The 26,200-nt window shown below is 38.8% G+C and overlaps 1 protein-coding gene and 1 long non-coding RNA gene across 4 annotated transcripts in view; one reads left to right on the top strand and one right to left on the bottom strand.

Annotated features, from left to right (window-relative positions):
- Nucleotides 1–25,483, top strand: LOC134145649 (uncharacterized). The gene is made up of 4 exons (XR_009959663.1): nt 1–234; nt 7,251–7,443; nt 17,427–17,557; nt 25,226–25,483. It is a non-coding gene; the product is annotated as an uncharacterized LOC134145649 (long non-coding RNA).
- Nucleotides 8,728–26,200, bottom strand: part of TMCC3 (transmembrane and coiled-coil domain family 3) — a 48,282-nt gene continuing 30,809 nt past the window's right edge. For all 3 annotated transcript variants that reach the window (XM_062585326.1, XM_062585335.1, XM_062585344.1), the window contains exons 2-4: nt 15,611–16,509; nt 14,032–14,167; nt 8,728–10,247 (exon numbers count right to left, since the gene is read on the bottom strand). In XM_062585326.1, coding sequence (XP_062441310.1) covers nt 9,945–10,247; nt 14,032–14,167; nt 15,611–16,509 — 1,338 coding nt within the window. In that variant the 3' untranslated portion in view covers nt 8,728–9,944. The remainder of the gene's footprint in view (nt 10,248–14,031; nt 14,168–15,610; nt 16,510–26,200) is intronic.

The raw sequence follows: 26,200 nt of genomic DNA on the forward strand, positions 1-26,200 counted from the left end.
GTTACGGGGGGTGGCGTTTTGCTGCGCTTCGGCCCTTCCGGCCCTTTTTTGGGGCTCGCGGTGAGGGGCATCGCCGTGAGGCGCGCGGTGACCTCTTCGTTCCCCGCACGGCTGGTGTCTCATCGCTTCCATCGGTTCGTCTTTGCCTTTCCAACAGGGAATCGTCTTTGCAGTGTTCTCTGTAGGACACCACGGCGGTTACGGCCAGTCCCCGCTCACACGTGCAGTATTATGGTACGAATTAACACTTGTCCACAGACCCCTTCAAAAGAAGGTTACTGTGGCAGGTGAAAAACTAAATCGAGGGTTCCTGTGTTCTTGTCCTAACTTATGTCTCTGGTTATTAACTGCAGTAGAGATAGCCTAGGAGGAAAGCTTTCATCCTTTTTTGTTGATTAATTTGCAGGTAGTAATTTGAGAGACGTCCCTGTATGAGAATACCAGAACTATGCTGAATGTGGTGTATTGTAAAAATGCATCTTGAATGTTACTGCATAGCAAGTTCAAGTTTCTGTACTGAATTTCACAAAGTCATATACCAGTCATTGCAGTCCTTTGGAAGGAGAGAGAAAAATATCATGCAATGTTGATGGAGATTTAAGCACATACTGTAAAGAATTATGAAATTTATGAAAATGTTGATCTAAGGCTTTTAATGATAAAGAAGTATATGCATTATATTGTGTATTCAATAATGCTAATTATAGTCAAGTTACTAATACCAAGAAGAATATTTTATGAAGCTACTTAAAAATAATGCCATGGTATTGCTGACGATTACCATTTTCTAACTGACACCAACTAGCAAGAGCAGTTGAAATGTAAGCAAGATCTTCTAGTAAGCTGTTTATCAATTTATCTCTAAAATGTCTTTGATTAAGAAAGGTAATTAATCATCCTGACCAGTATTGCTTCCTTAATAAGATTAACAGGCCTTTAACAAGGATTAAAATTAGCTTCAACTAGTATTTTATAATGTGCCCCCTAAGGAAAAAGAGAAAAAAGCCAAGTATTCAGTATGGCCAATGGCCTTATACAGATCTGGACAAAGAATTATAATTACAGTTAGCTCCCCTAGAGGTGGTTGTAAGCTTATCTAAGAAGGTAGCTGAAACATGTTAGCTGCTTCCATCACTACAATAACAGGAGTATGGTATTTCACTTAACACTACTGAGGTACTTATTTCACTTATAAATTGACTATGTACAAGTTGATGATGCTGTGGTATTTTACCTGTATGTTGTGTAGATTTTAATGATGATTGCATCTATGCAAATGCGCTATCCTTCCTTCCTTGTACAGCTTTGTTAACAGGAATGGTGCAGTGGCCCAGATCCTTTCTTTGGTATTGTCTGTGCCTGTCTATAGTGTTATACAGCTATAACCTATGGCAGGCAATTAATTTGCATGATAAGCATGAAGTCAGGAATCTAGGTCACTCAGTATGACCCCTGCATAGGTCATAAAGGAGGTAAAATTTTTAAACTCTAAAGTTATTTAACTTGCTAAAGTCAAAAGACAGGATTGGGTGTCTATTGCCAGCTCACATATTGAATAGCGCAGTTTTTATGTAGGCATTTCCATAGTGGAACCATATCCTAAGAGGAGGACTCAAGATCATGGAAATCATGTTATTTCATTTTTGCCTCCATATTTTTCACCGTGATCAAAAAAGGAACTTACTTTCTTTTGAGGCTCACTGAGTTGGGCTATTTCAGTTAATCACCTACTAGCTAGCACTTTCGTGGCAGGGGTAGAAATGGTGCTCTTACCCATCACAGTGACTTTCTCTCCCCATGCCTCACAACAGTGCAGGAGACAATGCTGAGAGTCTTCTACTTTTGATTGCTTTAAAACTGATGCTTCTATAGTGACTTGAGTTGGGCTTGACCTGGGAATCTTGTAGAATGCTGCCAGGGAAAAGAGACAAAAAGCAAGAGCCAAGATGAAGTCCAAGGGCCGAAGGAGGAGGTAGCTAAGAGGAGGAGGAGTAACAAGCAGATGCTTTGGGTATATGAATATAGCAGAGGGAAAAGAAGGTCGAAGGAGATAAAGCTAGATAGCAGAAAGTGGGGAAAAGGCTTGAAAATGAGGATTATAAATATTACAAGTCAAATGAAAAAAATTTGAAAGAAAACTGTGAAAGGAAACTGATTTTCTAGGGAAAGGGAAAACATTGGGATTTGTTTGTTTTTTCTTTGTCAGTCAGTCTAACTGCTAATTAGGCTAGCACGTAATAATACCTTTAGTAGGAATAATACCTTTATAATATGTTGAATTTGGGCAGTGACAAATTCTCCTTTTTAAGATATCTCTCAAAACCCAGGTTTTTCCTGAGACTAGAAATCCATGCAGCTGCATATGGTGCTAGGTTATTCTACAAAACTGTAAAGTCTCTTTAAAATACTCTACGTAGCACTGTGGGGCTCAACTAAAAGTAAAGAGAATCCATGTAGATACCCTCAGTGTTTTTGGTTTACAGTATTAGAAATTATTTATATCTCTTTAAATGCTATCTTATATTAGTTCTTATATTAGGATCAGCATTTTCACAAAGCAGTGAAGATCACCCTCACACAGAGAAGGGAGTATATGAAGAAAAGTAAAGTCAGTATAGCACTCCATGATTATATCAGATATCTGAGTTTTGCAGATGCACTGTTTGGGTTAAGATAGATAATAGGTAAGTCTGGTCAAGAAGTGTCTTGATGAGTTTGAAGCTCACTTAGACTTCTTTTCTCCCTCAGTTGAGGAAGCTGAAAACAGGTGTTATATTAGATAAATCCTCAAGCTCCTGTAACCCAGCAGTATATCCTTAGAGAGGGATATTGCCATTGTACATACATGCAGCTGTTCATACCTATAGTTTAATCCATGCTTAGTTTATGTCACCTTGACCTCAATTCAATTTAACAGGATATAGGCCAAATGAGGAAATTAATATTGGGAGTGCAAGCTGTATTCAGCCTCTGAGTCAGCAGAGCCTGAGGTGTTGCGTAGCTAGTACCATTCAATTGTGGCAGAGATGGCTGTAACCAAGGAATGTGCAATTTTTGTTGGAGAAGCTAAAACCATAGATTATTGTGTGTAGATTGAGGAAAAAGTAGTATTTTCAGTAAGAAGATGCCATTGCTCTTAAATGTCAGTGCTGCAATAAAAGGCTTTCCCAGTTGAATTCAGAGGGAGTTTTGCCATTGACTTCAGTGGGGCTAGAATATAATTCTTTGTATATTTTAGCATATAGGGCATCAATAGATTTAAGGCATGAGACAGTTTATGAAGTGTATTTAGTATATAGTGATGGTGGAGGTTATTTGTCAGATGCCTCATCCAGTGATTGCTAACACCAAACGGTAACCGCCATACTTAGCTACGAACGACACTTCTCTTTCTAAACTAAGTTAAGAAAGTACAAAGAAAGTACAATTATATTTTTCTTCTCTGCCTTTCTATTTTTGGGTGCTAAAACAGTTACTAGGCTATGTAACTCTTCAAAATCTGAGTTATGAAGAACTTGGAGAACTGATGACTGGTGATACACCTTTTTTTAGGTTTGTTTGCCAGTGTCTTTGCAGAAACTATTCAGCCCTTGTCAGAAGTGGATAAAAGTTATTAGCAGTTGAAGGGGAACCTGATGTTTGTGAAATCAGGTAGCTTTAATGTAGAAGTTAGAGTCCAAGCGTTTGCATCAAACTGTGTGACAAGTTCTTGGACGGTCTGCTGATGACAGGGGAACTACTGTATGCTATTTCCTCCAAAAGCAGGGGTGTGATGTGTGCAAGCAAAACACCATTACTGCACTGTTTCTACTCTGTTCTTGTTGTAAAAATGATGTCATTCCCAACAGCTGCCAGTGCTGGTTGGCAAGACCTCCCTCTTATAAAATATAAATGCAGATATTTTGCTCCATATCAGCTATGGTGACCACTAGGCATAACAGTATTAGATTTTTACACATGACTAAGTAGTAACAGTTTTCTGAAAATAACATTAAAATTTCAGCTTAGGTTTCTAATTCAGTTTTCTGCAAGAATAATCGAAAATGAGTCCAACTGCTTGGCAGAATAAAATCATGTTTGCATAGCATGTTCACACTAGCTCTGGAGAAGAACAGTGATGATACCTTCTTGACGTTTGCAGCTTTGCCATGTCATAGCTGTAAATAAAACTCAAAATACCAGTTTTGATCAAAACTGCAGCAGAACAGAATGCTCACCATTGGTATCTGAACATTTTGTCTCTATTTTAAAGCTAGAGCTTATTCTTAATTTGAGCAATTTTGTTATTGATAAAGCATTGAGACTTGAGTTTGAGTGATCGGACAGTAAGTTTAAGAAACTGAACTTTCACCGTCAAGTAACCATAAATATATTTATTTATAAAATGTTAATGGCACCTTAGAGGCAGTCATGACAACACAACAAAAAATACAAAAATTGTATTTTAGTAGTTGCATCTTTCCATAGTGCTGCACAAAATGAAAATCATGTGAGAAACACAGTAGATTACACGCTAAGACAATTAATTTAAGTCAACTAAAACGGACATTTTTTGGTACACATCTGTACTACTAGGCCCAGATTCGCAAAAAAAGAAAAGGTTACACTGTGCAAAACTTCCCAACAACAGTACAAATGAATACACTATACATAGAGTAAATCAACAATATTAGATATTTTGAGTATTCTGCATGCAGTCTTTATATACAGCATTTTGTCAGGTCTCCCAAAGTTAGATTTTTGTAGTGCTTTCAGGGAGAGTAAGCAATTCTGTTAACAGAAAATAAATTTTTCTTAGTCTTTAACTGCTGTAATTTAAAATTGTGTGATTTTCTCCTGGATTCTACTCAGCATCTGAGACCACTGAAATTTTATTTGAAAACAGGCCTTTTATAACCTTCTCCTAAGCTTCAGCACTTATACTGCTCCCTTTTTAAAAGACAGTATTTAATTAAATAAAGTCCATGTTGTGACATCACAGTAAATGAAAAAGCAGATTAAAAACTTGCTTGATTAAAAAAACAGGACAGTAAACTTTTCTGATTGCTATTGTTAGATGGACTTTTAGAAATGATTAAATTGTTATCCAAATAAATGTTTAATTACATTAATCTGTATTTACCTTCTGCTGTACCTTTGAATCCAGAAGTAAAATGTATATATCACAGTGGAAATGGGTTTGGTTTAAAGAGATGCCATGCTAACTAAAAGCAACAAGTTTGAGTGTTTTTTTTTTTTCCAGCTAATTTCTTCTGTGGAGGTTTTTTTTTTTGTTTGTTTGTTTCTTTGTTTTTAAGCAAGAAAGCACTACTGTGATTATGCAGTTGACTTTGTATCTAACACAAGCCTGAACTGATTAATTTTTGAACAGGAGCATTCAACTTAAATAAGAACTCAAAATTTTTAATTTAATGTTTTTTAGTAGCTATGATTACAAAACTAAATTTTGTGCTTACTCTGGATTTGTCTAGTTTCAGCTTCTAGTCATTGGGTTGTATTCCTTTGCTACAGCAAATTGCCTTCAGCTATGGAATTTTTATACCCCATACATGTATTTGTGATTTTGTTAAAATAAAAACACTGGCTTTTAAATATCCTTCATGTAGTGCAGATATCAGCTCTGTATATAGATGGTCCTGCAGCAGAGGAACTACATAATACAGAGTATTTTGCCGGTAAACCAAAAAGTAGTTAGATTTGGTAGGGCTTCTCTAAGAGATCAGAACAAGTAGACATCACAGGAGTACAGTAAAATGAGAAGTTACTCAAATGCACATAACACAGCAGAAAGAATTTAGTTATAGCACTGAATGAGACCTAGTTTAATTCATTGTTCAGCACTAATGGAATTATATTTGGAAGCTAGCAAAGAGATCCATGGTAAAAATTTTAGAGGAAACTGATTTAGACCTAGATGCTGAAATGGAAGAAGTCCAGAAGGCTTTGAGCAAAACAACTGCAAAATGCCTATACAGCATCCATAGGCATTTACAATTAACAGAAGGCCTGGTTAGTTAGAGAACTACTGTCAAAGTGAAGTACTTGACTGCCAGGCCCTATGAAGCAGAAAAGACAGTCTGGCAATTTTTGTTGAGTGGGAGTTATGAGGAGGCTGATGGTTTAAAAAAAAAATGGAACGAATATAATTAGAGTGATGTTTAACATGTTGTATGAGAACACAAATGCAAGTGCTATACCACAGAAGATGTTTAATTCATTGAGAAGTTGAACAAAGTTTTCACTGAGACATCTTGCAGCTGCTGTTGTTTGGGGTGGCCTACGTATACCTTCACAGCAAGTAAAGGTCTAGCTGCAGCCCAGCTGGGAACCCTCGTGCATGCTGCAGCCTACCCTGCTCAAGTGATGCTGATAGTGCAGTCAGAGCAGCCCAGGCTAGCCCAGCCTACAGCCTGCCCTTGGGCCAGGTACATGTGCAGGTTGCTACCTTGTGCTGCCACATCCTATTGCTGTTGGTGTCTGCTCCCTGTGTACTAAAGCAAGTAGGCGCCTTTCTTTCACAGGCACACCACCATTCTGCTGGGGAGGCTGCCTTAAACACTGCTCTGGGGCAGCTGACGATTTGCTGGAGCCAAAGGAGGCCGGCTTGGTTCCCACTTTCACCGCCAGTGTTGGCGCGCGTGAGATCCATTCTCTGGGATCCACTTCCTGAGTCTCTAACTGTGGCAGAGAACAGGCCACCTCTTCTGCTGGGTTAGTTTCCTTCCGGTCTAGTGAACTAAAGCGACATGGAGCAGACTGCAACACACTCCAGCATGTGGTAAGCCATGGGCAGGGGAAGGTGGGAGAGGAGAAGGGAGAACTCCCTCTCCCCACAGGTGATGAGCTCATTTGTCAGCTCAGCAGAGCCCCGGCACTGCAGCCCTACACTGAGTAAAACTATAGCAGTTTTACTGTCTTTTAACCTCATTGGCTCATTGATTTTATGCTCCATTCTCTGTTTGTAGCAAGGTCATCTTCCAGTGTTGTACTGGAATGACCTTGGAGTAGAAGCCGTCATGACCCCAAGTTGTACCATACCAAACTCTTTTGTTATGGAAAAAAACAACTAATGTGTTTTAGAGATCGGAGGTCGTCTTCCTGTCTGACCTTGAGACTAACTGACATTGTTTTTACTATTCTGTACACTAGCAATAGGAGGATTATATCTTTAAAAAGGCAACAGGCAAAGGATTTTTTCTCAGGTAAAAATTACTAACACATGCTATCTCTTTCTTGCACGTCCCCTCCAGAATGTGTTTACCAACATGCAATACAAATCGTGTTTCATCAAATGCTCACCCAGAATGCAGCTGTGCAAACTGAGTAGAAGAATGCAGATTATAATAAAGAAGGGCAAGAGAGCACCATGAAGAGTCAAAGAGTTCTCAAGATCAGGGGCGAGACTCTTGATTTTTGTAATGTATATATAATTTTGTGGTCCAGGTGAGTAAGAAAATGAACATTACAGGGTGAATAATAAAATGGCTGGTGGAGTTTAGCAAAAGACATCATTTAGCAAAAAAAGGGGGGGAGGGGAAGGATTTTGAAAATAAAATATGCTTATTGGCTGAAGAAGTGGAAAGTACAGACTATAAAAAATATTACCTTTTCAAGAATGAAAATGGAAATGTATTGTTTTACAACAATAAAAAGGACCAAGATGATCTTACGATACAACAAAAGAGCATATAAACAAACCAAGGGAAATCCTTTCTTGTGATGGAAAGGTCAGAAAAGAGCTGCTACTTTTTAAAATATTTTTAATGTTATGGAAGAGAGTTTCCTGTGAAGATAAGTTTATGAGCTCGTATCAGCAGAAACAATCTCAGTTTATCAGCTGGCTGTAAAAGGAGGCTAAGTGCAGATAGTTGGTAGATAGGGTGAAAGCTTGCTGCGGTGCATGCACACAGCACCTAAATGGGATAGTAGGCATGGGAAGAAACCCAGCAGCAGCACATGCACCAGTTCAGACAGACACTTAACGCAATGCCTGTTTCCCTTCTCAGGGGTATGATACTTAAGAATACAGGAGGAAAGGCAGAATCCAGTTTTATTCAAAGGAAAAATAAACCAAGAAAAATAAGACTGTATCTATATAGTAATTCTTCCTGACACAGCCAGGGATAAACCAACTGATAAGTTTGGGCTTTACAAAGTTGTAGCACTCTCAACAAGATTTTTTTTTTTTCTTTTGCTTTCCCTTCTACCTTCCTCTGAAGATTGGGCAGGGCTGGGTTAGGATAACATGGGTGTGCCTGATGTGATCCATTTCCTGTGCCTGTGAGCCAGGCACAAGCCTTCCCCATTTCTGTGTTCAAAGACATTGCACATATCAGGAATTCTTTTAATGATTTAAGTGTTTTAATACCATTTTCTAAGTGCTCAGTCATTTCACTATTTATGCCATTAACTCTGTTCTTCCTTCAGTTCCTGAAGCCACAGAAAGTGACTACATTCAGTGTTAATCCAATAGTGGTAAAATGCCAAAGTACTGCCCCTTGTCCCCTGCCCTTCAGCCCCCCCACTCCATTTCTGAACTTCTACACCAACTCTTGCACTTGAGTAGAATACACACATCAAGCAGTCCCGTTCCCCGCCCCCCCCAGTAAAATCAGCATAACAAATACTGCAACTAAAATAAAAACAATCTGTCATGGTAATTATTTTAAAAGTAAGTAACACTGAATATCAAATAAGTAGAGACTTTTTTAAAAAAAAAACAGTGAAGAAGAAATCTGATTTTATTTAAGATCTTATTTTACATTATGGCTGGGAAATAGGCAAAGGATTCCAGGGAAACTTTTTTGTAGTTCTTAGATCAAGCAAGATAAACTCCATTAAGAAAACAAAACCAACCCTGTGTGGACTGTAGTGGACTGTATACTAACACATTATTTTCATTAAACTTATCAAGAGAGTCTGCACAGTGCTTTTATTATATACAGAAGTTTAACTCCCTTCTTCTCTGTGGACTTGTTTCCCCATGCGTCTTCCACATCCCTTAATCTGTCATAAGAGAAAAAATCCACTGTACCTGGAGTCCCATCACTTATCTGCTTTGCATTCCGTCAGAGAATCCCAACAAGTCTGTGCTAACAAAGGCTAACCTAAGCGTTGCCTTCCTGTGTACTTCTTTCCCCTTGCAAGTTGCAGTGCTTGAAGTAAGTGAGCGCTTTTGTCTCCCTTCTTTACTCCTTTAACAAAGTGACCTGGAAATTTTGTCATTCAGTTTATCGTCTTTGGAAGCCTTATGCCACATTTACATATTTCCTGAGCGTGATAAGGAAGAGTGCCAGGAGAGAACAATAACTAACTGTAGTCCACATTTATCACTGCTCTAACTTTTGAAAATTAAGATTTCTGTGCAAAGGATTACTGGCATGAGCATCAAGTTCTGCTGCTCCTGAAAACTAGAATCCCCATATACAGATACCTAATCATTTAGAATCAGGAAATATTAATATATATTGACTATAATTTGTCTTGCCATTCTAACTGAATTCAGAGAGAAGATTACTTCATCTGTCTGACAGGGCTGATGCACTTTTATAATGTGCTCCCTCCTAATCATATCTTTTCCCTCTGTTCCAGTAAAAAGCACGGTTTATACTTCCAATTACCTGGATCTCTCCCAAGACATCACACTTTCTGTGGTTGTAGGTTTGTAAAGTGGAAAAACAGTTGGATTAAGACAGAAGACTGACACAAGTGAGCAGTTAATCACAGACAAAGCCAATTAGAAACAATCTGACTTTGGCAACTGACTGCCAAAAGTATGCATTTATGTATTTATACCTTAAAGTCCAAGACTTTGTAGTGTTTTTCATCCAGTCTGCAGATTTAAACAGACAAAAAGTAAAGACAGCTTGTTTATGCACAGCACTTCTTAAAAAAAACAGGAGAGGAGGGGAAGAAAAGAAAAAAGAACAGTCAGACCAGCAGCTTCATCTTGGTATAATCATCCGTTCTATAGCACAAATGATATGATCCCAGTTTTTACAAAATATTGCCAGCAGAGTCACTGCAAAAAAAGTACAGATGATATGAAAACGGCTCTTCATCATAGGAGCAATGAACTTTGCAATAGTAGAGACACACACTAAGATGACAGTCATGAAGGCCAGGATAACATTTATACATTTCCCCAGGAGCACTTTGGCATTAACCGTTTCAGACTGCTGCGCTTGCTGTTCTTGCTGATGGAGCTCCAGCTTTGAAACCCGGGTCTGGCATGATTCCAAGGCTTCCTGGAGATAATAGAAAACAAGAATCAGAGCAACTGTATTTCAACATAATGCTTTTCCCTTTTTAGCTGTGCAGTTATCCCTTAGCTAGATTAGAAAGTATAATTTATTACAGACTCCTCAAATTTGAATGAACCACCAACTTTTTAAAATAAATATATACCTGTATGTATGTATCACTGTCTGCTCAGGCATAATTAAATATGACAGCATTTTCAAAAATGCAGTATTTCCATTTCTCGTGCTTGAGAAAAGTATCACAGCTCTAATGTTCATGATAGCTTGTTTCCTGTATCTACTGATGAGATAAAGTACTGTGAAAGCTGTTGCCATGGCAACTTTCACTGTATTAAAACAGCATCAAAGTTAGTTTCTTTGCATACACTATAGAAAATATTAGGGTAGTACTGGCTTGCTGTGATACTAATTAAATCTACTGTGCAACTTGTACTGTTGGGTTTACACCATCACTCAGGTCTACATTACTTTTGTTCTGAAAGCCACCCATATTACAGTGCTGGGATTATGTTCTTAGTATGAGATTGCCCTCTTCCTCTGTCAGCATGAAGGCTCATTAGTCCATACCCTAAGCATACAGCATGCAGGTTATCCGTCAAGGATATGAATCCAAGTCACACCAAACAGCTTTCAGCCATGCCTAGAACCCTCCAGTATAAACTAAGAATTTGAAAATTGTATATTCTGATTTTGCTGAAACACAGAATGCATTATGATCAGATATGCAAGGCAAAACACAAGTGGGAGACTAGTCTCATGATTACTAATGGAGGAAGCCTTCTATTGCCAGGCTTGTGAATACATCCTCCTCTTCTGCTCCATAAGTTTAGGCATCTCAGATTATATTTGGCCACTCTTGGAAGAAGGGTTGAGAGCCTGAAACTACTGCATACGCTCTGCACACAACCAGAGCGGCCAACGGCATGAAAGAGTCTTGGGGCTCTGCTTTGTAGCCGATGACTGTCTAATGTAAAACATACGTATACAAATCCTGAGAGCTGGTCTGCCTTTTCCAAGTTCCGTGTCCTAGCTATGAAGCTCCAGTCACACTCCTCCTAGCCTGCTCTCCTGGTCCCAGGGATCTCAACTTCTGACAGCTGAGCTGGAACACAGGGAGAGCAGAGACAATACTCCCATCCAGAACATCTTGCAGAAAAAATTCAATCCTCTTCTCTCAGAGGTGGGCTTAGAAAACAAAGTCTCTCACTCTTTACATCTGTGCTCTCATACAAAAGGTCAGTGGCCTCATACTACTGGAACAGAATTTAGTGAAGGCTTGGTTTGAGCACACTAACAAAACAGACTTCTCTAGAGACAGAACTCGGATCTCTTGTTAGTGAATTCAAAGCAGCTTTAGATGACTGGTCAGCCAGCTAAGTAGGGACAAGATCTCCACTAAGCATATCCAACACCAAAGCTTTAAGTGCTGTGTGAAGGTTTTCCTTGAAACTTCAGTCGACTAAGCAAGTAAAATGTGTTTTCACTGCACCATTCTCCTTAACTTCAACTCCTACATTTTGCTTTAGTGGTCTGGTATTTGTCTGCCATACTCATCAGGCTTGTTTTTAAATCTGTAGACAATGAACATGCCTTAGGAGTCTGTCTTGCTATTATGTAGCTTCTCAGGTCCCTCTGGGTCTACATTGCTTAGTTTCTAACTGGTCTATACTGAAGGCACAGGAAATTTCAAGTATGTTATTTTCCTCGGTCATGAGAGCTCTGACCTCCCCATGGAGGGAATGACAGATGAGAATCCTGTGGCAACGCTCTTTCTCTTACAGGACTTTCTCTGATGTCTGTCAGGACATTTTCTACCTGACATTTTGTTTTAAAGAACACAGACCTCATTCTTCTGCTTGGAGGTGTACTAAAAACGTTCCTTAAATAAAATAGTTCCTAAATTGCTAACTCTGCACTCAAACCCTCTCAAAGTCAAACATGGAAAATTTTTTAACTACTTCACTTGCCAAAATATGATTTTCTCCTTGAGATGTCTTGGGTACCATTATGTAAATACACTGTAAGGCTGTAGTTTCATAAGATGAGTCAACCCAACATAATCCTTTGCCAGTACCTAAAAGAGAAAAATTACACTCCAGTTTCCCTACCTCCTTCCCCACTCCCAGCTGCAAACTCCAGTCACCCTGTTAGTGAGTTGAACTGGCTTACTGTGTGATCAGCCAAGCACCAAAGTCAGTGCAAGGCAGCCAGCAGGAGCAGGGGGAAGATAGAGCTGGGAAGACGTCTCCCTTTAGGCAACCATGAGCTACTAATTTGGGTCAAGATGTAAAGCAAAATAGCACCTTCTGAAAGGCAGTTTACTTTCACTGTTTTAGCAATTAGTAATATTATATAAAGACAGTAGATGGCACAAATTCCCTTAGGGTTCACATGTGCTCTTCTACATGCTAAAGAGCTTTTCAGGCCTTCCTTTCTGACTTTATTCTCAAATCATCTATGCTGCTTTAGAGGAAGTCCGTCTGCAGAAGCATTGTACCTGAAGTTCTGCACTGAGAAGCTGAACAAGCATTTTAAGAAATCTCCCCCCCCCCCCACAGGGTACTCCAAAGTTAGCTTGTTACTTAAAATATCCTTAACATAAATGCTTTAACTCTATCTTAGCTTATTTGCCAAACCCGAAACAGACAAGTTTAAGCAAGCCCAACTGCACAGATATACAAGGAAGGCAGGCTACATCCACTTAGCACTTCAATTAGTTTTACAGTTCTCTGACAGCCCTCCAGGGCTCAGGTCATGAGTTAGCAAACACTCCACAGCCCTTGGACTGGAGATCTCTGCTCTCGTTCAGTTTTTATATCCTCGAGATGCCTTCAGAAAGGAGTCCTGTACAAGAGACCTCTCTCCTCCCAATCTACAAAGAAGCCTGTGATACGCTTAGATTCAGTACTCTCCGCGCTCAATTCCCAAGAGTTGGTTAACTCTCATAGCAATCCGAAAAGAGTTCAATCCATCTGCTAGCAGCCTGCTGGTACCTCTGTCTTCAGAAATGTGAACACCAGAATGTATAGGACAGGGTTATTTTTTTTTTTACTATCCGAGTAAAGAAGAGGACAGTCATTGAGCTTTCTTACATCATTAGTGAATTTAAAATTTATGGTAAGATAAGGCAAAACAATCTTTTCACCCTTGGACTTTGGGTAGAAATATTTCTATCTATCAGTTGCTTAGATTGCATATAAACATGCAAAGGGATAACCACATGCTGTTCAAAATAAACACATAGAAATTATTGCTGGCTATAATTAGCCAGACATGACAGTTTCCAATTACTTTGAGGTGAACACACCCTACAGCTTTGAATAAAGGGGCTGTTGTGACTATAGGTTGAAACTCTAAAATTGTAATTTTCAGATCTGCAAATCTGTTCATTGTTTGACACTCTCTTACTTTTTACCTTAATCTCAATTTATACTTTGTCATGCAATATTAGTACACATTGGAGAAAGTCTGAGCAACAGCTTTGTGTTAAGACACTGTTCCTGTGGTGCAGGAAGTTAAAACTCAGGCCATTCTTCATCCGCAAGTCTTTCTGGACTATATTATCAATTCTGGGTCCGTTGAAACAAATGGAAACTGTCACTGATTTAAAGGTATTAGGTTTTCATCTTAAACCAGGCGAAATATGGGTTTAAAATCTTTCCCCACATTCTTTTATAGATAAACATGTAGAAAGATGTGTTTTACAACACAAAACGAACAAAAAAAAGTTTTAAAAGTCTATAATAAGCAAAGAAAAGGGAAAAAATACCTGAACATCTCGTGATCGCTCATATGCTTGATACGCCACTTTCTCCTCTATGCTGGCTAGCTCTTGTTTCAAGTTTGCTGTCTCATGTTGATGAAGATCAGTCAGATCATTTAACTGGTCTTCCAATCTTTCATATCTTTTCAGGAAAAAGAGTTTATATTTAGTGCTTTCTGTTCAGGTAATGTTAAATCATGACAACAATTAGACATTTCTAAAGGTAACCTCTAAGGATTCAAATGACTGGCATTACAGTGTACATAGGAGAGAAACTGGTAAAAACTTCGGGAACACCTCTGTAAATGTTTATTCAGCAGACTGAAAGACTTTTGCGACTGCTCCTTGCTGGCCGTAGGCATTAAAGGGCAAATATTTGTATAACATTGGCAAATTTTATAAACTGGATACCAGAGGCTGGGGTATCTGATTCACATTTTCCCATTTCTTACTCTTCATTCAAACAAGATGATATGGTTTCACAGGCAAACTTGAGCCAATTAACAACTCTCCAGTAACGGAAAGGAAAACTGTCCCTCCAGTGCTCTCTCTGCGAGGTCCAGTCATTCATCTGCAGCTTGTTTTGGCATGTCTCTGCATTGTAAACCAATTCAACTAAACCATCAGAAAACTAAAATTATTTTTGGTGAGTTTGTAACTTGGTTTATTTTTTCTGCAAATGCTGCAGATGGCACAGAAAAAGCTGGAGGCAAAATTGTGTAACTGTGGAAATAGCAAAGGAAGTTTGAGATCATAATGGCAGTGAGCTGTCCAAAAAGGCCACCTTGTCTTCTCATGATACCAAGCAACACAGTAGGACATTTGCTGTCTTGTGTCCTCTCTCGTGTCACCATCTGACCTCTGGCCTTCACTGCATTTTAAGAACTGTAAACATGGGAAATACTAAATACTGTGTTTCACAGTATTAGGTTTTGCCCATTACCTAAGTAGTAAAATCAACACTTGCTTTAATAAGTGGGATGTAGATACAACAGGTGCAAACACTTTGTAGAACAGATCTCACTTCCCACAGTGGATGACAAAGGGGTAACTAGCAAGTAACAAACACAAGAGGAAGTTGTGCTACAGCACTTAAAGTCACATTCCACAGCAGTGCGGTACACCAGGAGCGCGTCACACAGTGACGCTGCATCCACTAGATGTGTCCAAGAAGTGTCCATACAAGGTGCTCAGGAGTAGGGGTGTACTTATCAGCTGTAAGCCAGCTCTGTTACACTGTAGAATGATCATCATTTACAAGTTATAATAGATCAGAAGCCTTCCATTAGTTACAACTGTCATCCCCTGTACATAGTATTCACATAATACAACATGCCAATAAGATGTCAGGTGGCAAAGTTTTCAGACAAGCTTTGGACAAAAGGCAAAGAATCACCACATTATCTGATGTGAAATATTAATGTTACACCTGTATTGTCAGTTACTGGAAGCAGTGGAACATTTTGTTACTATTTTATCCTCGTTTCTGACGTATACCACCCTCTGGCCACACAAATATTTACTCTTTCTGAATAGTTCCTATACTCATTTCAAGAGAACAGTTTAAAGAAAAAAAAAAGAGTACCTATATCTTTCCTCCTGTAACATTTGAGAAATAAAGCCATAGTCTCTTTTAAACTGTGTTTTTAAATTCTCGATATCATCAGCTAATTGTGACTGTGTCTCCTTAATTTCCCTTAGTTCCTCCAAAATCAGGGAAAGTTTTCCTTGGCTGTCCAAGGTGCCTGCCACAGCAGCACCGAAGGAAGTATTCCCATTACTATCTGCAGAGCCAGAGGTACCACTTGAGCATTCGTCATCACTAACATATTTTGGTTTGGCCACAATGGTAGCGCTGCCACCATATGTTCTAGAACTGGTTTCTGGTCGGAATTCATCCAGGCTATTTTTGAGATGAGCAATGTTGTCTGCACTACCAAATTTGTTTCGAATCAAGTTTGCAAACTCTCTAGACTTGCTGAAAACAAAGACAGGTGGTGTCAAGGAGACACCCGGCACACCCGATTTGCTGCTCTCAGTTCCATGCCCAGATGTACGAAGCTTTCCGTGCTGAGCATCTTTCAAGTTATCCTTGGACGTATCCTTCGTACTTTTGGAGGATCCATTTTGTTCAATGTCCTTGAGTTTTTTGTGATACTGTTCCAATTTCTTCTGCAGCTGGGCAATGGAGTGGGCAGATTTCTGGTTCTTTTTCTCAAAGACTTGTTTAATGCGCCCAGCCTGCTGTTTGTCTGCACTGTTTACTAGTTTCAAATACTCAGCCACGTTTCCATCTCGAGCTGTTTGTTCAACTTTGATTTGTTCTGTGACCTTAAGGATCTTCTGTTTCAAGCTGTCTGCACTGAGCTTAACTTTGTGAAACTCTAGAACCCCATCTGGAACATCAAAGTTTAAGTTGGTGTCAGAGCCTCCACGGCGAATGTTAAGTGGCAAGCTCAGGGTATTCATGTCATGTCTTTCTACCTGAGAGGGAAAAAGAAAAATGGAATTTGAATTTTATTTTTGAAATCCAATTTTCATATTATGACATAACAAATACACAATATAAAGTAGTTTATAATAACAAAATAGAATGAACTTTTCTTTGAAATTAAGAAAAGTTTTTCCTCATCTTCCTTAGGCTGATAAACAACACAACTTGCCTGTCTCTGTTAGAAAAATTTTTTTTTAGTTTTTTTTTTCACAAAGATCAAAACAATACCTAACTAGAAAAAATTCCTAAATATGTTTTAAAATATAATTTTTATTATATTTTAATGTATAATTATATAATGCATTTATAAGTTACTGTCTATTATTATATTTATTATATTTTAAAATTTATTCAACATATTTTATTATCAGGAGATTCAAAGAGATCATGATGTAATTATTCCATTGTTCTGTTAGCAATGGTCAAATCCTGATACAGATGTAGACAGATTTTTCCCTCTAAAACAAGATTATACCATCCAATATATTGTACCAGGTTAAAGTCCTTTTTTGATGCGTACTCCTCCCACACAATTCATCACAAAGTTTTTGTACAACTAGCTGAAAGTTCCTGGAAGTTTACTGCGAGCTCCAGCAGGAAGCAGGTGCTAGTTTTTAGTGTGGAGAGTACAGAGAAAGAACTGGTCATCATTTGACTTTGTGCGCTTGATGAAGATACCCAACAACTTGATCTGCTGTAGCTAAGTCTGCTTTAAAAGCAGATTTCACTGAGTAGGATTTTCAGAAACTGAAGTTGGGGGGTGGGGAGAAAAAAAGAAAGAAAAGAGCATTCACTCAAGCATATAATCTCTACGTGTTAAGAATACTCTCAGGAAGCTTAGCAAAATAGTCAGTCAACTTGGTCACAACACTGAGATAACAGACTACTTATTCATTTTTTTCAACAGAAAGCCAAGATAGCCTGATATGAAACTGAGTATTTCCTCAATAAAGACAAAGTCACTGAGGAGCCACAACAAGAATGATCTAACTGCAAGTTTCATCCCTATTATCACCACCCATTGGCCCCTGTGACAAAGTAGGTGCATTTCATTAAAACTTTTAAAGATGCTTTTATGGAAAGCTGTTCTGGCTGCTCGTTGCTCAGAAAAGGCCTGATTTATTGTGTTAAAAGTGTAATTTCCAACTACAGTCCTTAGTAAGTCTTGCCACAGCCAGACTTCAGAGCAGGAGATGACCTGTCCAGTGGTCATCATTTTTCCCTGATTAATAAACTCCCCCCCATCATTAAGCTTTTCTGAAAGGCTTGTTTTCCCACCCCTGCAAGTCTTGGTGGCCCTCCTGGGGACCACCGATATTCCTCTACTGCTCTTCAAATACAGGCTCACGAACCAGACTTGGGATATTATTATTAATGATCTGCAACATGCACAGATCTATCATGAGAACTACTCTCTCCCCACATCTGTCATATGAGGGGTTACAAATACAGAGCGGTTGATACAGCCGTACAATTGGATCTGAACTGACCATTTCCGAGACAAGATCTATTCCTACTTCCTATTCTCATAATTATATTACTGAGGATTACTGTACTGTTTTGCTTCAGCACTGCTCTGAAAGTCATCACTAAAGCAGCTACTTACAATGGCCTTAAAGGCCATAAATCTCAGTCTTCTATTGTACCTTATATCATAAATTTCTCTTTGAGAAAAGATGACAGGACACCAAGCCTAACCCTGCCATATCTGCTTCAAAAGTAAAATGCATCTCACCAAAATTTCCACAATAAACATTTGTCTAGTAAGAACAAAAACCCAACCCCTACCCACTACTGTCAAAAAAGTGATGTGTTTACCTCATCAGTTAATGAGGTTTTTTAATCTGTTTTCATGAATAAAAACTTCTAAAAACTGGCAGGTTCCTGGTAGGGAAATGGTATGGCCATTAATAGTTAAAGGTCTAATGACAATGACGTCCCTGGCCAAACCCTTTCCATGTGAGTTCCTAAAGCTAGAACAGAAAAGCCTGCCTCTCCTTCTATACCACGCTGATTTGAAAGGGTCCTCTGCAGGGTCTGGGTTTTGACAACAGTATAAAGGTGATCCAGCAATTCACATTCCCCACCATCTAAGCTAAACAAATACTCAAAAAATGCAGAATGAACAGTTCTGGTGTTGATAATTTATTCTGGAGAATATTGGTTAATGATGACATTTAAGACTTGGAGTCTGTTCTAAGGATTAAACCAGTGTTTTTGTCTAATAACTCTGCAATTTACTAGTTCGCTCAAAAGAATTAATATTGAGCCATATGCTTAATTATTAACAAGGGATGTCGTTTATGTAAATGCATAAAATATATGATTTAATATCAACATTCAAATGAACTTCACAGAAAACCTACTTCATTTATCAGATCTCATTTTATTATTAGCACAGATACAACACACACCTGGAGCCTGGGATGGCATTCTATATTCAGTATAACAATTAATTTGAGGAGTGATTAAAAAAAAAATCACAGTTGGCCCAGAACTATTTGTTTTAATTGAACAAGCCTTAGAAGTATTACCAATAGCTAAAATAAATTTAGCTCTCATAGATCACTTTGTAAACCAGTGATTAAGTCCGCACAACACTGTTGTGGTAGCCAAAAATATGCATTCAATATGAACAAAACTAGTTTCACGTAGGACACCTGCATCTTTCCAAAGCTCATATGGTAAAAAAGCAATTAAGGCAAATAACTGAAAAGCTTGGCTACTAGTTCTGTAACCTATACCATGAATGTGTCTTTATTTACTGGTTCTGGACAAACTCAGTAAAGAGAAAAAGCTGAGTATAAAACAATAGTTTCCTGAAACATAAAGACATTTTTGAGTAAGCTTTGGCACAAAATTATAGTATAATAAATCACTGAACAGCACATACACACAAGTCAGACCCATCGCTGAGGTTATGCAGGACATACTTCCAAGAACGGGTGGGGTCTACCTCTGACCTTTACACAGCATTAAATGTTTACTTCCTTAGTACAAAATATTCTAAAAATATACTGTAATAACTGGATACAAGCCCAACTAGATCTCTCCTCTCTTATGTCCTCTCCCTCACTGGAGTCTCTGGCAGTCAGCAAAGTCTACATCACACACCTCTTGCCTTCCTGGAAGGGAAGGCCCTTCCTCAAGGTTGCGACAGCAAGAGGGGAAAAAAAGAACAATGCTATCAAGGGATTACATCAGCTGGAAGTTGCATTGGTCTTGCAAGCAAGGATAAGTAGGTCTGAGGAAATCAGCATATGGTAAATTTACTGAATCTAGCTGAATTTATGATTTTTTTTTTTACTCATTTCAGAAGTAAAGAATTTTAGAAAAGATTTGTATCTAGATTCCCAGAAGGAGATTCCCTAGTAGGAGTAGTATTTTGCTTACTGGATTGAGAGCTCACTGAACATACAGAAGAGTCATGCCCAATATATTCCTCTAACTGTATTTGACTTAACTGGCAGTTGTCCTCTTGCCATCATGCTGCAAGGTTATTCAGGCAACAGAGGCTCTTGAAACCTTCTCTTGACGTTATATACTGTATATCAGAAGCAAGCAGCCACTGGAGGACCTATGTATTTCTAGACAAGTGCCCAAGACACAAGAGGTCCAAGTTCAAATCCTCTCTCAAGTCCTTCTCACTGCAGCAGTCCCATCTTGAAATGAAAGAACTGTCCTGTGTGCTACTGAATAACACTCCTCCCCAAAGCCCTGCAAGCGTGACTTACTCTTCCTGCTGCATGAGATATCTGATCGTTTATGCAGAGCAGAAGACTGTCAGTAAGAGTCTGTGATGCCACCTCAGCCCCAACAGTTCTGTGTCGAGGGCTGGTGTACCCTCCTAGGATGTGGACTGAAATCTCACACAGAGGAGCCTGAATGCGCATCATCCTCAAACTACACGAGTGCTCTTCCAGCTGCACTGGAGGAAGCTAAGATGAACACTATCAATGCCATTGTTGCCATTCTGCGACTCTTGGGCTCCTGACAAGGTGGCCAAGATGTTTGCATTAAAGCTCCTGGTAGACTGATTTGTTTTTAAAAGACTCTCATTGTGGCTGCCAAAAGGGGAAAAAAGAATGTATTCAATAGTGGCATCAGTTGCCAAAACAACCTATCTGTGATCAGCTACATTTCAGAAGTGAAAAGCATTTAAGAGAATCATCATTCATCTTTCCTACCAGGATAGCAATAATTATGGAGCTGGAGATTAGCTATAGGTTAGAGGAAGCAGTCCTGAGAGGCAAGTGACAGCATAAGAAAGCCAAAACATTAGTCCAGAGTCAGAGGAAATACCAAAGACATGTCCAGGACTTGGCTTCTAGGAAAACCAAGGAAAGTCCAATTTGCACAACCTTGCTGGGATAGCATAACCATCATTAATTTGAGGTTAGAAATCTGGGCCTTAGAAAGACTCTTCTGTTTTATGGCGCCAGAGTAGAATGTCCTTTCTATTCTCTGGTGGCAACGTGCAAAGCAAGAGGAGATTATTTCTTCCCCAAAGAGCTGAGTGGAATACAATCTGAGAGAAGACAACCAGTAGTCACTAGAGCATAGGGAGCGTGCAGCCTACCCTAAAACACGCTAATGGCTGCTGAGATTAATCACTTCCTCTGCTCCACCAATTGTGTGGATAGCTCTTCCCTGACAAGTAAGAGCTCAGCCACCTTTATTTAGGTGTCAAACTGAATTTTGCTGTTTTTTCATATATTTCTTTTATGCCCACTTAAGAAGTGGCATAAAGAAGCAAATAGAAAACACATTTGCAAGACAGAGTCACCAATTGCACATATGCATCAGGCACTGGAAAGCCCATGTCTTTAGGTCCCCTCACTAACCGAAATCAACCACAAAGACGCCAAGCGATCTTCTTATTCCAATACGCTCATATTACAGTTTTTTCTTCTCCCACACAGCCTCATCAACATCAGCAGTTACAGCTATGCAAGCTAGACAAAGGCTTATCATGACAATTTTTAAGTCTATGTTGCAAGACTTTCACAGAGTATCTGATTAGTGCTTAGAAAAATAATCCCATAAGAAACATACAAAATAGGATAAAGGCAGCCTTAAAGCTTGTAGGCTTAGCAGCAGAAACAGAAATAATCAGGAGTAATTCTTTTTTGTCAGGAAGGACACATATACCAGAGGCACAGAGGGTTCCAGTGGATGAAAGAGCACACAGAGGACTTTTGTTACCTTTTCAGCATATTCTCAAAGCAGAAAAGCATTTGGGTAGAGTTTTACCAGCTCACCTTTCAAATCCAGTGTTCATTCTGAAATTCTCTAAAGCCAAGTCCTTCAAAGGTGGCTGAAAATGGTGCTTAAACATCGTAAAAGCTTTTAAGTGCTCAAGTAAGTTATAAAAAAAACAGCCTCAAAGCCTTTAAATTACTGCTGTGCTGAATGTCACAGTAAAGCACCTCCTTCTGCTCAGGATTTTCTTTTTTTAAGAGCTACTTACTAGGAATATCTAGAAGTATCTACGCTCAGTGCATTATACTAACTCACCACAGGGAGAGTTGAGAATGCAGCAAGGAAGGGGGACAACAAACCTTGCCTCTACTTTATACTAGGGAAATCAAGAGATCAAGGGTAAGTGATTTGCCTGAGGCCACCTGGCGAAAGGCTGGTGGAGACAAATAACCTAGAAGATACATGTTTACTATCAACAGTTGCACTACCTCCTGTCAAAAAGGCAGGCAACGTTAGAGACAAGCAGTAAGGCTTTTTCACTGAAAAACATCAGGGGTTTATTCCAGGTAGCAGTCAAAGACTGGTTCCAACCCAAGAGCCATAGTCTTATCAATATTTAAAATGGAAACAAAAATCTGTCGAGCTTTCTCATTAGAGAAAGTCGATGCAGAGAGAGAGGGAGAGTACTGGATGACCACACGTGGAAAGCTAATACAAATATAGGCCTTTTTTGCAATCTCTACCATTATCAAGGTAGTTTCAAGATAATCCCAGATACCCTTTGGCTAGCACCTGCACTTCAGTTTTGAAGTGCTTCGGCGTTCCAAAACCATTTCGTGAGCAAGGTATCACAGAGGCAAACCAGCCCGTAGCTTTGCGATACTTCAGAAAGTTTCACCAATCATACCAACATGATCTGATAATTATAAAAACCCAGTTCTCATACTAAGTACCTTTTAGCAATTTTTATCATGATATCCGGTCATAATCAGATTGTCTTTTTATCATGGTAAGATATGGAGCTGATCAGGATCATTTTGATGGTCTGTTTTCCCCCTCTCTTTTCTTTCTTTTTATTAACACAGTAGAGCTAGGACTGTAAGCATAACCCCATCAATAAAGATGAAAATATGCCTTTTAGTTTAGTTTAAGCAAAAAAACACAAGCATTTTCGAAATGTTTTAAAACCTACTGTGCAGAAAGAAATGCCAAAGATAGAGCATATAAACATAAATTCTGGTGTTACTGTAAGGACACTTTTTTATTTCTTGAATTGTCAACATTAAATATCCTCATACGCACCTCAATACAACCTATGACCCAAATAACCAAGTTCACACCAATATTGTTTTGTTTCAAATCCTATGAACACACTCAGGTCAAAATAGGAGTATCCCAGAAACAATCTTTTATCTAATTGTTAATTATAGGAATGAAGTAAAGCCAAATTAGGCTGCTGCCTTTGTGCAGATAAGTCTTTAGACAGACTTGAGATTAAGCCAACAATGGGAGAAGAGAACAATGAGGGGAAGAGGTAGTCTGCTGCTTTCTCACTAACACCTGATCCGCCAAAACTCAAAACACAGGGGAAAATCTCCTGTTTCACCACTCTCACATTGGTATTTCAGCCCTGTCCAGGTTGTTCTGAAGTGCAGAACTGACCCAAGCAGACCAGACAAATTACTTCCATGCCTAGACACTGCAAACTCCAAAAGGCTTATATGAAAATAAATAAGCCACTTTCCCTTACTGCCCAGCAGTCATGTAAAATCACTGTTCTGGCTGGGGAGGACAATCCAGGGATGAAGCAGCACTCAGATTTACTATGCCATTATTTTAAAGTTTCCAGAGTGCAAGAGGTAGGCTCTACATCCCATATTGACTGTTTTTCTTCAGATAAGCACCATTAATTAATCAGGCATCAGAAATGCTCTCTTTTAAGTTTTGATTTAAAAAGTTAGAAGTCACTTTTGTACGTACACTCATTCTCTCCTAGGTTTCCATAGCAAAACAGGGAGACGCTTGGGAACCCCAGCTGCTACATGGGTGGTTCCATCCTAAAATGCTGATGAGAATCTGGTACTTGAGCTCCCATTGAAGGAAAATTCCTTTCACCTGACACAAATCCCTCAAAATACAGCCAGTATGAATAAGTGTGCAGGTGGCATATGTTTGAAGAGTGACACAAGACATTCTGTATCTCCTCTAAACTGCTTCTTCAACTCAACTTTACTGTGTCTAATAATGCTTTTCTTCTCACTAGCTTTTAAGTATTTTCCTCCTCTCCTATTCAATAATTGCTTTCTCTTTCTAGAGACATTCAAATAGGTGACAAGAATTAAATTTTCCAGAATAATGTGAAATATCTGTGAAGAGCCAGCTGCTATACATTTTCAAATTCTAAATCCTTTTCTACAAATGAGAATTTGATAGAAAGCCAAGCAAGTCCCTGCCACAACTACCCACTTCACATATCCTTCTGACTTTCTCCCTTTTGAAATTTAGAGGGCTTTCCTTCAGATTACCCATCAGTATAACTTCACACTACAAATTATCTATTCCATGTTGATAAAGCTACAGGTCACCTGTTTCCTCTCACCCAGCTCTTTCTGCTTCACAGTCAATGCTTTTAATTTAATCGCTACCAAGATTGTCGATCTTGAAATTCCAGCTCCTGGAAACATGAAATCATACGAAAGACACAAGTAATATTAGTAAAAAAGTTTCTTGTTCTCAGAGGGAAATAACTCACACATGAAACATAATAGTCAACAACCAGCAGTCTTCCTTCCCTCAAAACAACCAGTGTTACAGAGATTTAAAATACCGTGATTTACAGACCCCCTCCCCCCCCCCCCCCAAAAAAAAAAAATCAAACCCGCAACCAAACATTGATTTTATGAAGGCTAATTCATGACCTTTTATTGCTTGGAGCTGACAACACTTGTAAAAACCTACTTTGTAACAAGTATTTCAAGATTTTACAGTAGCAAGGAATTTTGAAAGTACTACTACTTAGAGATAAAACACTTTAAATTCAGATAGAATGGCCATCATTTGCAATAAGACACAGGTCTCTTGTTTGTTTTTTTGTTCTACAAAATGTCCATTTATAAACAATAGAACAATAACTCCATCACACAGAACATCTTTTGATTTGCCTTAGTGCTGCAGCAGCACATCCTGAGCATGTAAATAAATACATCTTGTCCTGCACATGAAGTAAGTCACTTGCTCAAAGAAGCCTGTTCTCCTCCTCTTTATTTTTCCCCCCTCATCTCTCTCTCCACACTGGACTGATAAAGTAAAATCTCAAAAATACATTTCTAATAAAGTCTGCTTCACTACATTGCGTAGCCAACGACCACAGGCTGCCCCGAGAGAAGCTTAGATGTCAGTCCTCACAGTTACAGATGCAGCTTTGATCCCTCTCTAGTCTTTTAAGAAGACTTCTCATGTATCTAGTATTGCTCCCCTCTCTCACTTGCTCTCTGATTTTTACAGATTAGGGGCTATAAACTGCGCTTGCTCGTCAGGTTCCATAGCTGATAATTCCAGGTGCATGTGATCAGCACCAATCAAATAGACCTGTTTGAACTTGGAAGAGTGCTGAACACCATGAGATCTCACCACCACCACAGCCTCCACCACTCCTTAGGCTTCAGACTGCTGTTGAAGAAGACACCACTGTTTTGGAAAGCACTATGTTTACCTCTCTGTACACCTACTGACAAGTCAAATTTTTAAATTTAGTTACTTACATGCACAAGCAAATTTTGACTATTCAAATCACATTACACATATATGAAGTGCATTTTTTCGGATATTTTCCATACATAATATTAGATAAAGGCTTGTATTTGTACCCAATACCACAAAAAAGGCCAAAGACAGAGAACTGTAGGAAAAACACCACTAAAATAACAGAAAACAAAAATTCAAAAACTTCCATTAGCTACATATATTGAAAGGGGGGTGGGTGTAAAAGGCAAACCCAGAAAAGAGAGTCGAGAGAGATGTAAGATTTTATACAAAAATCTCACTTTATTAAAAAAGTTTAAAATTATTTTCATCATCAAAACTGTATTTCGTTATGCAAGACAAGGACAACTAAAACCAGAATCACACAGATGGTTATACAGGTCATCATTACTGTAAAGTACTACTGCAATAATAGTATTTATTAACACTGCTCTGAATAAAAACTCTGGAGAAAACATCTTAATTGCATTGTAGTAAGCACCAAATTTCCCCTTGGATTAAAATGATTTCACCTACTGCCTCCTGAAGATCACAATAACAGAATTTAAATCATTTTCATGTCTACATTTCTTTTCAAAATAACAAAGATCTTCTCCTTTCCTTTTACTGAAGGGGAAACATAAAGCATCAGGCAACAGAACTACAGTTTCTTCCTCAGGCAGTATACTTTGCATACCTCCTCGAGGAAGGAAATGAAACATTGATCCCCAAGTTAAT

This window comes from Rhea pennata, chromosome 1 (genome assembly GCF_028389875.1).
Source record: "Rhea pennata isolate bPtePen1 chromosome 1, bPtePen1.pri, whole genome shotgun sequence".
In the NCBI taxonomy this organism is placed as follows: domain Eukaryota; kingdom Metazoa; phylum Chordata; class Aves; order Rheiformes; family Rheidae; genus Rhea; species Rhea pennata.